The sequence below is a fragment of the Callorhinus ursinus genome, unplaced genomic scaffold (genome assembly GCF_003265705.2).
Source record: "Callorhinus ursinus isolate GAN/ISIS: 27379988/994484 unplaced genomic scaffold, GSC_fseal_2.0 scaffold57, whole genome shotgun sequence".
Lineage (NCBI taxonomy): Eukaryota > Metazoa > Chordata > Mammalia > Carnivora > Otariidae > Callorhinus > Callorhinus ursinus.
This window is the reverse complement of record NW_027397119.1, coordinates 62236-75877: the sequence shown is the minus strand read 5'-3', so window position 1 is coordinate 75877 and position 13642 is coordinate 62236. Positions and strand designations below refer to the sequence as shown.

General features: G+C 38.6%; 1 protein-coding gene across 2 annotated transcripts in view; it reads left to right on the top strand.

Annotated features, from left to right (window-relative positions):
* Positions 1-13642, top strand: part of CR2 (complement C3d receptor 2) — a 112955-nt gene that overhangs the window by 38297 nt on the left and 61016 nt on the right. The window contains exons 1-3 of one of the 2 annotated variants that reach the window (XM_025855183.2): positions 45-273; positions 9321-9500; positions 10112-10211. In XM_025855183.2, the coding sequence (XP_025710968.1) occupies positions 156-273; positions 9321-9500; positions 10112-10211 (398 nt within the window). In that variant the 5' untranslated portion in view covers positions 45-155. Of the gene's footprint in view, positions 274-718; positions 1073-9320; positions 9501-10111; positions 10212-13642 lie in introns of those variants that run through there. The other variant, XM_073884452.1, reaches the window with a different exon arrangement.

Sequence of the window (13642 nt, the reverse complement as noted above, 5' to 3'; positions counted from 1 at the left end):
ATTAAGGGGAAGCTGCAGTCAAAGGCTTCCGTCCCGGCCTCCCCGCCGCGCTCCCCAAACTCCGGTGAAGAGTGCTTTGTCTCTCTCACCTCTTCGCCTCGTTCCCTGCGCTTTCCTTCGAGGTCGCACCTGCTTACTCGAGGTGCCTGGGAAGGATGGGAGCGTCTTCTCGGAGGAGCCCGCAACCTCTCCGGCCGCCGGCGCCCCCCATTTCCTGCTCCGGAGGAACCCTCCGGGCCGTTCTGGTGCTGCTCGCGCTGCGGGACGCCTGGGGTGAGACGCGGGGCTGGCCTTTCGGGGCGAGAAGGCAGGTGGGCTCTGGGATCCGCGCTTGTGCCGGGACCCTGGTGGCTTCTGGGTGAGCGTGGAGTTGCCCTCTGCCAGGGGCTTGTGTGGTGCCCGCGCCGGAAGCGCGCAGGTGCTCGGCGGGTGCCGCTGGAAATACCCGCTTTTGTGTGTTAACAAAGACCCGCTGGAGCAGAGCTAGTGCTGATCCCAGCGAAAGAAAGGGTAGTGGGAAATGCGACTAACTTGGGTTCTTTTTTTTTTTTTTAATTTTTTATTGTTGTTAACCACCATACATTGCATCATTAGTTTTTGATGTAGTGTTCCATGATTCATCGTGGTTCTAATCTCAGCAAGTTCGTAAGTGCAAGGGAAGTTACTACAGCTGTCCGAGTCTGTTTCCTCTTCTGTGCGGTGGAAACACTGATTTCTACCTCGTGGTGTTGTTACTTGAATGGCATAAAGCGTGTCGTGGTCTAACACAGAACCTGTCACTTAATCAAGTTCTATCCCTCAGCCGTTACCTGTGCACTTGGTTCACCAGGGTGTTTGGACAAGCTGTCCTGGGGGTGCAGTTCTCACCTTAAACTGCCCTGCATCATACTGAATTCACCCCATTCACACCCCAAACCACCACAGCCACTTACTGAAAGCCTTCATTGACACAACTCCCATGGCGGCACTTGGGGTTAGAAGGGCCAGGGAAGCTCCGGAGCCCTCGCTGTAACTAGCTGCAGACAGAAGGAAATGTACAGATGTTTACACAGTGTGGCATTTTCGTCTTGTGGTGAGTACAAAATAACGCCCATTACAACTATTTGGAAATTTGGTGGTGACATCTTCCCTTCCTTCCTTCCTTTGAAATAGGTGAACATCTTCATTTAGAATCCTTCTCTTATTTTTGGTCTTCCAAGAAGTCTTCTTAGTTTCTTGGACTCATTGGTAACATCTTAGTTGAAATGACGGTCTTAACTGTTTTTGTCCGGCCTCTTCTTGACAACTGATTTTGTTCTTCACTGTCACTAGACATTACAAATTCATTATTTGATTGTGCCTTCTGTTCTAAGAGAGGAAGGAACAAGGAAAAACCAAGTTTCCACAAAAGTTGTTATTAAGCGTCTGCCTTCTGCTCAGGTCATGATCACAGAGTCCTGGGATCGAGTCCTGCATCCGGCTCCTTGCTCCTACTTCTCCCTCTGCCTGCCATTCCCCCTGCTTGTTCAGTCTCTCTTTTTCTCTCTCTGACAAGTAAATAAATAAAATCTTTTTAAATAAGTAATTAATATTTTATCTCCTTAGACATTGTAAAGTAACCTGTCAGGAGAAGAAACGTGATAAAACCTAAAGTTTTATTTTCAGAAGAGAGGCATGCCAAGTAAATTAAGCAATCTGTTGTCAATGCTTAGAAATGTTTGTGGACATCTTGAGTATCTGGTCCTCTTCTTAATTGCAAAAAATATATGTTTACTAAGGTTATCATAATAAGTTCAAAATGTGAAACAGCTAAACTATCTAGTAATTTACTTGCCAAAGGAATGCAGACACAGAAAGTGCTGACAGAGTGTTGACCAACTTTGGACTTTATGAGAGAGCCGTGTCTTCAAGGTACATGCATATGGAAGTTGGGTGGTGGGGTTTTGTGAAATCTCCTTAATTGGGAGGTCAGGGTTCTGGTTTCTTTCAGCCTCTGCTACTTAGTAGCTATGGGCCTCTGGCCCAGCAAGTCAATAAATTCCCTGAGTTTCGGTGTCCCTGTGTATAAAATGAACATAATTGACATCCGGCAATCTGAGAGGATTACTGTGCAAAGCAAATGAGGTAGTGTATGTGACAGTGTTTCGAAACCTGAAAATCCCCACGAAGATCTATGAAACCATGAGTAGGAGGTTCCCTCAAGAGAGTATAAAGGCCACCACATGACTGAAAAGGGGGACATCTCAGCTTCAGTGATCAGAGAAGGCTGAGTGGGAAGGAGCATGGATTTAGCAACGCTTAAGGAGTGAATCCAGAAATGATTGGGAAGGCTGATTCACAGCGGTAGTTATTTTACACAAATTGGCTTCTTAAGCCAACTAGGACCGTGTAGAATATAGGGCAGCCTCTGGCGCCCTCACCTGGTCCTTGGGTGAGATCCACTCTGTTGCCCAGCTGTATAAAAATGCAAGGGAGAAAGGGAAAGGCCAGGGGCTTTCTGTGATTTGCCACCTATTTCGGTTCACATAATGCTCAGATGAGCAGATTTATGGTTTATATTACCTGGTTTTATCTAACATAACCTTTATGATTGGACAACTAACTTCAAAGTTTTTCTGCATAGAAACAGAATGAAGATAATTCTAATAAGGCCAAGTTAAGCAAAGGAGAAAAAGGCATAGCTGATAACACCTTCCACACACACACACAGGCATCCACACACATCCAGGCTCTTTGTCAGAGACATGAAGAGGAAGAAACATTGTCAGTCTAATCACAAGTGACCCAAGGCAAAAGCAAAACAATTCAGAAAATATCAAGACTAGGGTGCCTGGGTGGCTCAGTTGGTTGAGCGACTGCCTTCGGCTCAGGTCAGGATCCTGGAGTCTCGGGATCGAGTCCCGTGTCGGGCTCCCTGCTCAGCAGGGAGTCTGCTTCTCCCTCTGACCCTCTTCCCTCTCATGCTCTCTATCTCTCATTCTCTCTCTCTCAAATAAATAAATAAAAAAAAAAGAAAATATCAAGACTAGTTGCAATGATAGCTTTACATCCACTATTATGAACAGGGAAACTCATTGTGACTATTTTGTCCTTGTAGATGTTAATAAATGAACATATTAAATCATCATGATTAGCAAAGCATTTGAAATGTTTATTTTATCTCTCATATTTTTAAAATTTCTGTTTATATATAATACATGATATTACATGTGTTTATAAATACAAAATTACTAAATATAGATATTTAAATATATTTAATATTTTACTATACATAATATGTTATATGTATACATTACATTATATTTATTTAGATGAAATGACATGTTACAATTTGTTATAAAATTAACATATATAATTGCATTATATATTATATATAAAAGCTTTATAGGCTATATAATAAAAATATAATTTAATATATAGTATTAAGTTGGTATAGTTTATGTGGTTTATAATTTATAATATACATTAATCTGTAAAATACATTATATAATATATATTGTAATATAATAAATTAATATGTTATATATAACATACCAAATTATATATTAGAATACATATTATAGATTAAATTAGATTATGTACTATACCAAATATAATATATAGTATACTAATATTATGAATATATAAAGATTTTTAAACATTAAATATACATATATAAAATTTTTGAAAGTGCATGCTCTTTTTTTCTTTAACTGATAGAGGTGTTTAAATAAAACACTTGCAGATCTTTTCATAAAAGAGTAGAATAGGCAGAATGGAGAGCAGAGTGTACTCCAGGTTGATGGCTTATGTTTGAACAAGCACGTGGAAATAAAAATAAGTAAATTGTGCTTCTAGCACAGAATAAATCCATCTGACTTGTGTGGAAAGTTTGAATCAGGAGTATTTCCAAGTGGACTGTGTCACCCAAGACAAAAACCACAATGAGATGACAATATACACGCATTAGAATAGCTAAAATGTTAAAAATTGACCATACCAAGTGTTGGCAATAAGAGGAAGTAACTGGAATCACCGCCCTGGAACCACTTTGGACAGCAGTTTGGCAGTTTCTTAAAGCGCTAAACACAAATGTATCACAGGACTGAGCATTTTACTCTTAGTTATTGACTCAAGAGAAATGAAACATCTGACCACACAGAGACACAGGCATGGATTTTCATAGTGGTTTTATTTGTATTAGCCAACAACTGGAAACAATCCAAATGACATTCAACAGCCAAATAGGCAAACTAAATTAAGGGGTATTTGTACAACTGAGTATCACCCAGGAAAAAAAGAAATAATTTTTTATATATGCAACAACCTGGATGAATCTCAAAATAATTATTCTGTGTAAAAGCTAGACCAGCAAAAGGGAAGAAAAGTACAAACCAAGTGAGGTGGTTTATATGAAATTCTAGAAGGTCAAATCAATCTGTATTAAGAGGAAGCAGGTCAGAGATCGCCTAGAGAAAAGGGTAGAGAGACAGAGGGATTATAAAGCAAAATGAGGAAACTATTGGGGGTGTGATGGAAATGTTTGTTATCTTGACTGTGGTAATGGTTTCATGGTGCACACATATGTCAAGTTCATCAAACTGTATACTTTAAATATTTTTCAACTATTGTATTTAATATATCATAAAGCTATGCAGAAGTGTTTCTTTAAGTAAACTATGGTAGGCCTTGAGTTTATGGAGTTCAGATTAACATATTTCTTATAATTTGAGGGATGGGGAATGAAGGAGGAAAAGAAAACCAGATCAAGCTTTCTGTAGTGAAGGCTCATATGTTCCTTTCTATTTAGGCTATTGTCCCAATTTACGTTTTTTACTTTTACCTCACAGTTAGTAGGTAGAAGACAGTAGGTTCAAGTCCCCATCTCTATGAATCCAGTTTCTAACACTATACACTCTTACCTTTTGTACTAGTTTCTTATTGCTGCTGTAACAAATTACCACAAACTTAACTGCTTACAACAACAGAAATGTATTCTCTTACAGTTCTGGAGGTCAAAGTCTCAGGTAGGTCTGTAGGGCTGTGTCTCTTCTGGAGGCTCCAAGGGAGATTAGGTTTCCCTGCTCTTTTCTCTTCCAGAGGCTGCCTGCATCCTTTGGCTCATGGCTGCCTTTCTCTACCTTCAAAACCAGCCCTGGAGCATCTTCAAATCTCCTTCTTCTGTCATTGATCCTTTGCATCCCTCTTTTAAGGACCATTGTGATTACATTTAGGGCCCATCCAGATAATCCAGGATAATCGTCCCATCACAAGATTCTTAATCACATCTGCAGAGTCCTGGTGCCATATTAGGTAACATTCACAGGCTCCAGGGATTAGGGCATGGAGGTCTTTTCGAGCTCCTTGTTTAGGCAACCACATATTTCTACAGATTTTCAAACTCTTAGCTGAGCCTGCTGAGGGAATCTATTACCATTAGGGTCCAGCTTAGTAGCAAATGTCTGTAGCCCAGTAAGCAGCCGGCAGTGTGTACATTGAATGTGACTAACGGGAGCATAAAATATATGTAGAATTTAAAGACAGAATCATGATAGAACAAAGGACAGGAAGGAAGTAAACGGAGTTAGCATTTTCTGTGGTTCTTGCATTGCTGGGGAATGATAATTGTTCATTGCACATTAACATGGTAAGGACGCATGTTACTTTTTTTTAAATTTTATTTTATTATGTTATGTTAGTCACCATACAATACATCATTAGTTTTTGATGTAGTGATCCACGATTCATTGTTTTCATATAACACCCAGTGCTCCATGCAGTACGTGCCCTCCTTAATACCCATCACTGGGCTAACCCAACCCCCTACCCCCCTACCCCCTAAAACCATCAGTTTGTTTCCCAGAGTCCATAGTCTCTCATGGTTCATCTCTCCCTCCGATTTCCCCTCCTTCATTTCTCCCTTCCTTCTCCTAATGTCCTCCGTGCTATTCCTTACGTTCCACAAATAAGTGAAACCATGTGATAATTGACTTTCTCTGCTTGACTTATTTCACTTAGCATCATCTCCTCCAGTCCCATCCATGTTGGTATAAAAGTTGGGTATTCATCCTTTCTGATGGCTGAGTAATATTCCATTGTATATATGGACCACATCTTCTTTATCCATTCATCTGTTGAAGGGCATCTCGGCTCTTCCCACAGTTTGGCTATTGTGGACATTGCTGCTATGAACATTGGGGTGCATATGGCCCTTCTTTTCACTACATCTGTGTCTTTGGGGTAAATACCCAGGAGTGCAATTGTTGGGCCATAGGGTAGCTCTATTTCTAATTTTCTGAGGCAAACTTCACACTGTTATCCAAAGTAGCTGTACCAACTTGCATTCCCACCAACAGTGTAAGAGGGGTCCCCTTTCTCCACAACCTCTCCAACATTTTTTGTTTCTTGCCCTGTCAATTTTTGCCATTCTAACTGGTATAAGGTGGTATCTCAATGTGGTTTTGATTTGAATTTCCTTGATGACTAATGATGATGAACATTTTTTCATGTGTCTGTTGGCCATTTGTCTGTCTTCTTTGGAGAAGTGACTGTTCATGTCTTCTGCCCATTTTTTGACTTGATTATTTGTTTTTTGGGTTTGAGAAGTTCTTTATAGATCTTGGATATCAGCGCTTTATCTGTAACGTCATTTGCAAATATATTCTCCCATTCTGTGGGTTGCCTCTTTGTTTTGTTGACTGTTTCCTTTGCTGTGCAGAAGTTTTTATCTTGATGAAGTCCCAAAAGTTCATTTTTGTTTTTGTTTCACTAGCCTTTGGAGATATATCTTGAAAGAAGTTGCTGTGGCCGATGTCAAAGAGGTTATTGCCTATGTTTTCCTCTAGAATTTTGATGGATTCCTGTCTCACATTGAGGTCTTTCATCCATTTTGAGTTTATCTTTGTGTAGGGTGTTAGAGAATGGTCGAGTTTCATTCTTCAGCACATGGCTGTCCAATTTTCCCAGCACCATTTATTGAAAAGACTGTCTTTTTTCCATTGCATATTTTTTCCTGCTTTGTCGAAGATTATTTGACCATAGAGTTGGTGGTCCATATATAGGCTCTCTATTCTCTTCCATTGGTCTATATGTCTGTTTTTGTGCCACTACCATGCTGTCTTGGTGATCACTGCTTTGTAATATAGCTTGAAATCGGGCAACTTGATGCACCCAGCTTTGTTTTTCTTTTTCAACATTTCCTTGGCGATTCGGGGTCTTTTCTGATTCCATACAAATTTTAGGATTGTTTGTTTCAGCACTTTGAAAAACGTCATTAGAATTTTGATCTGGATGGCATTGAAGGTATAGATTTTAACAGTGTTTATTCTTCCGATCCATGAGCATGGAATGTTTTTCCATCTTTTTGTGTCTTCTTCAATTTCTTTCATGAGTGTTCTGTAGTTCCTAGAGTATAGATCCTTTACCTCTTTGGTTAGGTTTATTCCGAGGTATCTTATGGTTTTTGGTGCTATTGTAAATGGAATCGTTTCTCTAATTTCTACAGTTGCATTTTTAGTGTGTAAGAAAGCAACTGATTTCTGTGCATTGATCTTGTATACTGCCAAATTACTGAATTGCTGTATGAGTTCTAGGAATTTGGGGGTGGACTCTTTCGGGGTTTCCACATAAAGTATCATGTCACCTGCGAAAAGAGAGAGTTTGACTTCTTCTTTGCCAATTTGAATACTTCTTATTTCTTTTTGTTGTCTGACTGCTGTTGCTAGGACTTCTAGTACTATGTTGAACAATAGTGGCGAGGGTGGACATCCTTGTCATATTCATGATCTTAAGGGACATGCTCTCATCTTTTCCCCATTGAGGATGATATTTGCTGTGGGTTTTTCATAGATGGATTTTATGAACTTGAAGAATGTTCCCTCTGTCCCTATACTCTGAAGAGTTCTAATCAGGAAAGGATGCTGTATTTTGTCAAATGCTTTTTCTGCATCAATTGAGAGGACCATATGATTCTTCTCGCTCCTCTTATTAATGTGTTCTATCACACTGATTTCTTTGTGAATGTTGAACCACCCTTGCATCCCGGGGATAAATCCCACTTGGTCGTGGTGGATGAAACTTTTGATGTATTGTTGGATCCTATTAGCTAGGATTTTTGTTGAGGATTTTGGAATCCATATTCATCAGGGATATCAGTTTGAAATTCTCCTTTTTGATGGGGTCTTTGCCTGGTTTGGGGATTAAGGTAATGCTGGCCTCATAGAATGAGTCTGGAAGCTTTCCTTCTGTTTCTATTTTTCGAAACAGCTTCCGAAGAATAGGTATTATTTCTTCTTTGAATGTTTGGTAGAATTCCCCAAGGAATCCATCAGGCCCTGGACTCTTGTTTTTTGGGAGGTTTTTGATCACTGCTTCAATCTTGTTATTGGCTATTGGTTTATTCAGGTTGTCAGTTTCTTCCTGTTTCAGTCTTGGGAGTTTATAGGTTTCCAGGAAGACATCCATAATAAATACAATTCATAATAAAAATGAAGGCAAAACAGAAGAGAATAAAGAACATAGGAAGTGAAGGACAAATAAAAATCAAATAGTAGATTAGATAGATTTAATCCTAAATACATCAACAATTATATTAAATACAAATAGACAATTCCACTTTACAGACAAAGATTAGCAGAGTGCTGCATTTCCCAAACTGTGGGCTGATGTGCCCTGGGAGCCTCCAGGATCTCACAGGAGACCTATGGGTTATTTAAAATTTTTGGTGGAAATACCCATACTCGGTATCTCTCAAATACTGTGCTCCCCGTAGCTCCTGGCTACATTCGATTGCAAGAGATTCCTTTTATTTTTTTTTTCAGTAGGTTCCTCTTGAGGACAACAAATCTTTGCAAAACTGGGTTTTTAGCAGTGACTGTGATAAAGTCTCAAACGAAAATTACTGTAGAATAAGAAATGAGGTGTTGGTTTACAATTCAATTCTAAGGTTTGAGAAGTTGAGCAGTGCTCCACATCCCATTGTTAAGAATTGTGGACAGGGTCACCTGGGTGGCTCAGTTGGTTAAGTGGCTGACTGCAGCTCATGTCATGATTTCAGGGTCCTGGGATCAAGCTCTGCATTGGGCTCTGCACTCAGTGGGGAGTCTGCTTGAGATTCTCTCTCTTTCCCTCTGCCCCTCATCCCACTTATGCGCGCTCTCTCCCTCTCTCAAAACAAAGGAATAAAGCTGAACAATAAAATCAAAAGCTCATTTCTAAGATCATTACTAAGAGAAGCAATTATTTTAACATTGTTAAAGTGTTCTTTTTCTTTGATCACATCTGTGAAGCATACTGGAGAAAAAGAGGAAGGAGAATAGAAGTTTCTCCCTTAACTTGGATGTCACTGTGGTCTTGGCCTCCAGGTCAGTGCAAAGCCCCGGAACAGCTTCCATTTGCCAAGCTTACAATTCTGACCAACGAGTATGAGTTTCCCATTGGGACATCTTTGAAGTATGAGTGCCGCCCTGGTTACCACAGGAAAGTATTCTATATTACCTGCCTATCCAACTCAGTCTGGTCAAACGCTGACGACATCTGTCAACGTAAGTACCTCTGGACAGAGAACTCTTCTGTGTCAATCAAACATCCATAAGAGCTGATTCAATTGTTCAGATCTTGGAACTAAGACACCTATGAGCACATGTGAGTGATTCTTTCTGTCACATCTTCCTACCCCTCTGTCTTGCTGGCACCTTCATTACAAGTCCATTTCATGAGAAATGACCATCACAAGGCACAATGCAGGGAAAATCTCTATTCAGTAGGGGTTTCCCATTGTCACCACTGAAACTAGGTCATATGACTCGGAAGAGGGAAGAAAAGTGTAGGTGGGAAGAGAATCCCAGACTTTGAGATCTTTGACTTACAATGGTTGAATGACAAAAGAATCACTTTGGTAATAAGTGAAGTCTACATTTATCTGGGAGACACAATACCAGGATCAGATAGATTTGGAGGGGTGGTCTTTTTTGAAAGGCAAGCTTAGTAAGTGGCTGACCCTGAGGCAGTCTTGTAAGTTTCTTCAAGGTGGCAAAATCTGTGGAACGACAAATGCTTTTGAGTAAGCTCCAGCTAGGTTGGGGCCTTATGTACTTACTGAGAGAAGTTCGGGGTGTTCTATACTCAGTCCCCAAAGTCTCCTTCTCTCCTATAGGTAAATCATGTGGAACTCCTGCAGAACCCTTAAATGGCAAAATGACTGTCAACAGAGACACCCGGTTTGGATCAACCGTTAATTATGCCTGTAATGAAGGGTGAGTTGGCAGCAGCATCACTTGGGATGACAGTTCCAGAATTGTGGCACCAATCCTTAAACAAGAGTCTTAGAAAATCTACCTGTCCATTCAAAACACAGCAATAAGATTTCTAAGTAGAGGTGATGGCTTGAATTCAGGTATTTAGCTACATTTGAAATGACTACACAAATATTTGAAAAATAGGAAAAACCTTTATCTGTGCCAGAAATTTGGGGATGTGGAGGAAGGATACCTATTGCACACCAAATTAATGCACCTAAAACCTAAAATAGGAAGGACCAGCTCTCTAAAGAAGCAAATGGAACAAACATTAGTGGATCTGCGCATATATTCTTACCCCAAAGCAACAAGAACTGGAGATGTTAGACTCAGAGTGAGAAAGAATGACTTGTTTAGGATGATGGAGCCAAGGTGGTGGAGAGGCAAATCTTGATTGTTATAGCCCCTCTCCAGAAATGCACACAGTGCAGAAATTTGCTGTGGGCATATTGTTGGCTTATCCTTAAGGGAGATAACCAATTCAGGAAAGAAGTAGGGAGACTGCTTTACCTTATACCTTAATTTTGCTTTGTTTTTATTCTTTATGGCTTACTTAAAAGACATATAATATAAATAAGTGATCATTAAAAACAGGAATAGCAATAAAGTGAACTTCAGTGTATATGCTATCTACCTTAGGAAACACTGCTAGTACCTTAGAAGCCTCCTATGTGCCTTTCCCAGTTCCCATTCCTCCACCTCCAGAATCTCTCTGGAAATCACCATCCTGAATTCTGTGTCCTTCACTCCCTTGCATTTGTTTTCCATTTTCTCCCACAAATAGTCCTACTCAGTTTAGATTTAGCTTTACATATTTTGAGCTTTATATAAATGGCATGAGATTATATGCACTTCTCGGCAACTTGCTTTTCTATGGAACATTTTGTTTCTGACAATTATTCATGTGGCTATGGTTAATTCATTTTTGCTTGGGATAGCATTTCCTTGAATGGATATACCACAATTTACTTTTTCTTGGTTGTTATATTTGGACTGTTTCTCATTTCTTTTACTGTGTTTTGTTTTGGCTATCATAAGCATTCTCAATATAAATACACATGTCTCCTAGTGCCCATGTGAAAAACTTTCTCTAGGACAGTGGTTTTCACACTAATTTTGCTATGATCCACAGCTAAGAAATATATTTTACAATATATATACACACTCCCACACATACACATCACACACACATTTATATAAATTAAAGTATCAAAAACTTCTCACCATTTCTAATTGACATTGTACTGCAGGTTCAAGCCAGGACAATTCATCATGAAAAAGAAACAAAAGGCATCCAAATTGGAAGGAAGAAGTAAAACAATCTCTGTTTGCAAATAATGTGTTTTTTATAGAAAATCCTAAGGAATGCACACACACACACACACACACACACACACACACACACCATAAAACCCATTACAGCTAATAGATAGTTCAGCAAGATTCAGGATACCAGATCAATATTCAAGATTAAATTGCATTTCTATACACTAACAATGAACACTCTGAGAATGAATTAAGAAAACAATTCCCCTTACAATAACATCAAAAAGAATACAATAACTTCAAAATAAACTGAACCAAAGAAATGTAAGATTATACACTGAAGATTATGAAACATTGTTGAAAACAAAGTCAAAGAGGATCTAAATAAATGGAAACACATCCCATATTCCGAGATTGGATGACTTAATATTGTTGACATTGCAACAATATTGAATATTATAGAATTATAGAATATTGATCTCACCAAAGTGATGTGCAGATTTAATACAATGCCTATAAAATTCTAGCATCCTTTGGCAGAAATCAACAAGCTGATCCTAAAATTCTTATGACAATGCAAGGCACCCATACAGTCAAAACAATCTTGAAAAAGAAGAATTCTCACTTTCAAACCTTACTCTAAACGTAGAGCCATGAAGAGTGTGTGTTACTGGCGTAAGGACAGATGTATAGATCAATAGAATAGAATTGAGAATCCAGAAGTAAAGCCATACATTTATGATCAACTCTTTTTCAGCGAAGGGTGCCAGGACAATCCAATGGTGAAAGAACAGTCGTTTCAACAGTCTTTTTTGTGTACACTTAGAGTCCTATTATATATTTAATATAACTGCATTGCTTTTTTATTATTTACCCACTCTATTTAAATCTTTTTACTTTGCTGTATCAATATGTGTTAGGTGAGTCTCTGATAAACAACTTCTAGTTAGATTTTCTTAATCCACTTTGATAATCTCTGCCTTAGAACTAAAGAGTTTAATCCATTTGCTTTTAATGTAGCTACTAATATTTAAAATTAATGTCTACTGTCTTATTTTGTGTTTTCTATTTATACTATATTTATGTTTTCACACTTCCTTCACTTTGGTGTTGTTTAGGTTTTATATTCTTTTTCCATTATTTCCTTCACTAGTTTAGAAATTAGGGTCTCTATTTCTATTAGTTTAGAAGTTACCCTGGAAATTTTAACTTGTATACTTTAAAAATTCTAAAGTTAATCACTACATTTATCTCCCTCCATGCAATACATGATGTAAGAAAATTTTAACAAATTTGAATTTCCAAATATATTCAATTGTACATTGAATTTCTGTAATCACATTTATTTATGAATTTGTGTAATAAATATAGAAAGCTAGAAGTTAAGGGAAAAAATTGTAGTCAAATGACTCAATCTTGACCTAAAAAATGAAGAAAACAAGTTCATATGTATCTTAATGGATTTAACCCAGTAGGATAATAATTTTTAAATATAATTTCCAACTGAACAGACAAGTATAGAAAAATTAATCTATTTAGGAGAAGGGCAGCTGCTGTCCTTGTTATATGTAATATCTCTTTACACAAAAGACTGTAAGATGGACTCTAAGCCCCAGTCACCCAAAGTATGGCTCACAGACCAGCAAGGTCAGCATCTCCTGGGCGCTTGTTAGAACTGCAGAATCTTCACACCTACTGAATCAGAACTGCATTTTCACATGATCCCCAGGTGATTTCGATGCACATAAAACTTTTGAGAAGTCCTGCCCTAAACTAGAACTAGGCTAATTTCTGTAAGGTAGAGTTTGGGTAATTTTGTTTTTTGTTACTGGGAGTCTCTGTACCTCTCACTTTTGACTACAGTGTAAACGTATTAACTTTTGTAATCACAGTTCAAAGAGGTATTACTAGAACTTCCAGTTCCAGGACAAGATGGGCAGACTCACTTTTCCCTGAGTCTCTCTCTACATGTAACTAAATACCCTAGAAACTATTCAACATGCAAGCATAAAAGGACTTGGAAATGTGGAAAGAAGATGGACTGGGGGTCCACAGAACTTAAAGAATGACACAGTAGTGAGGTCCCTGGATTTTCTTTTTATCTCTCAGACTGGGTGCTGGAA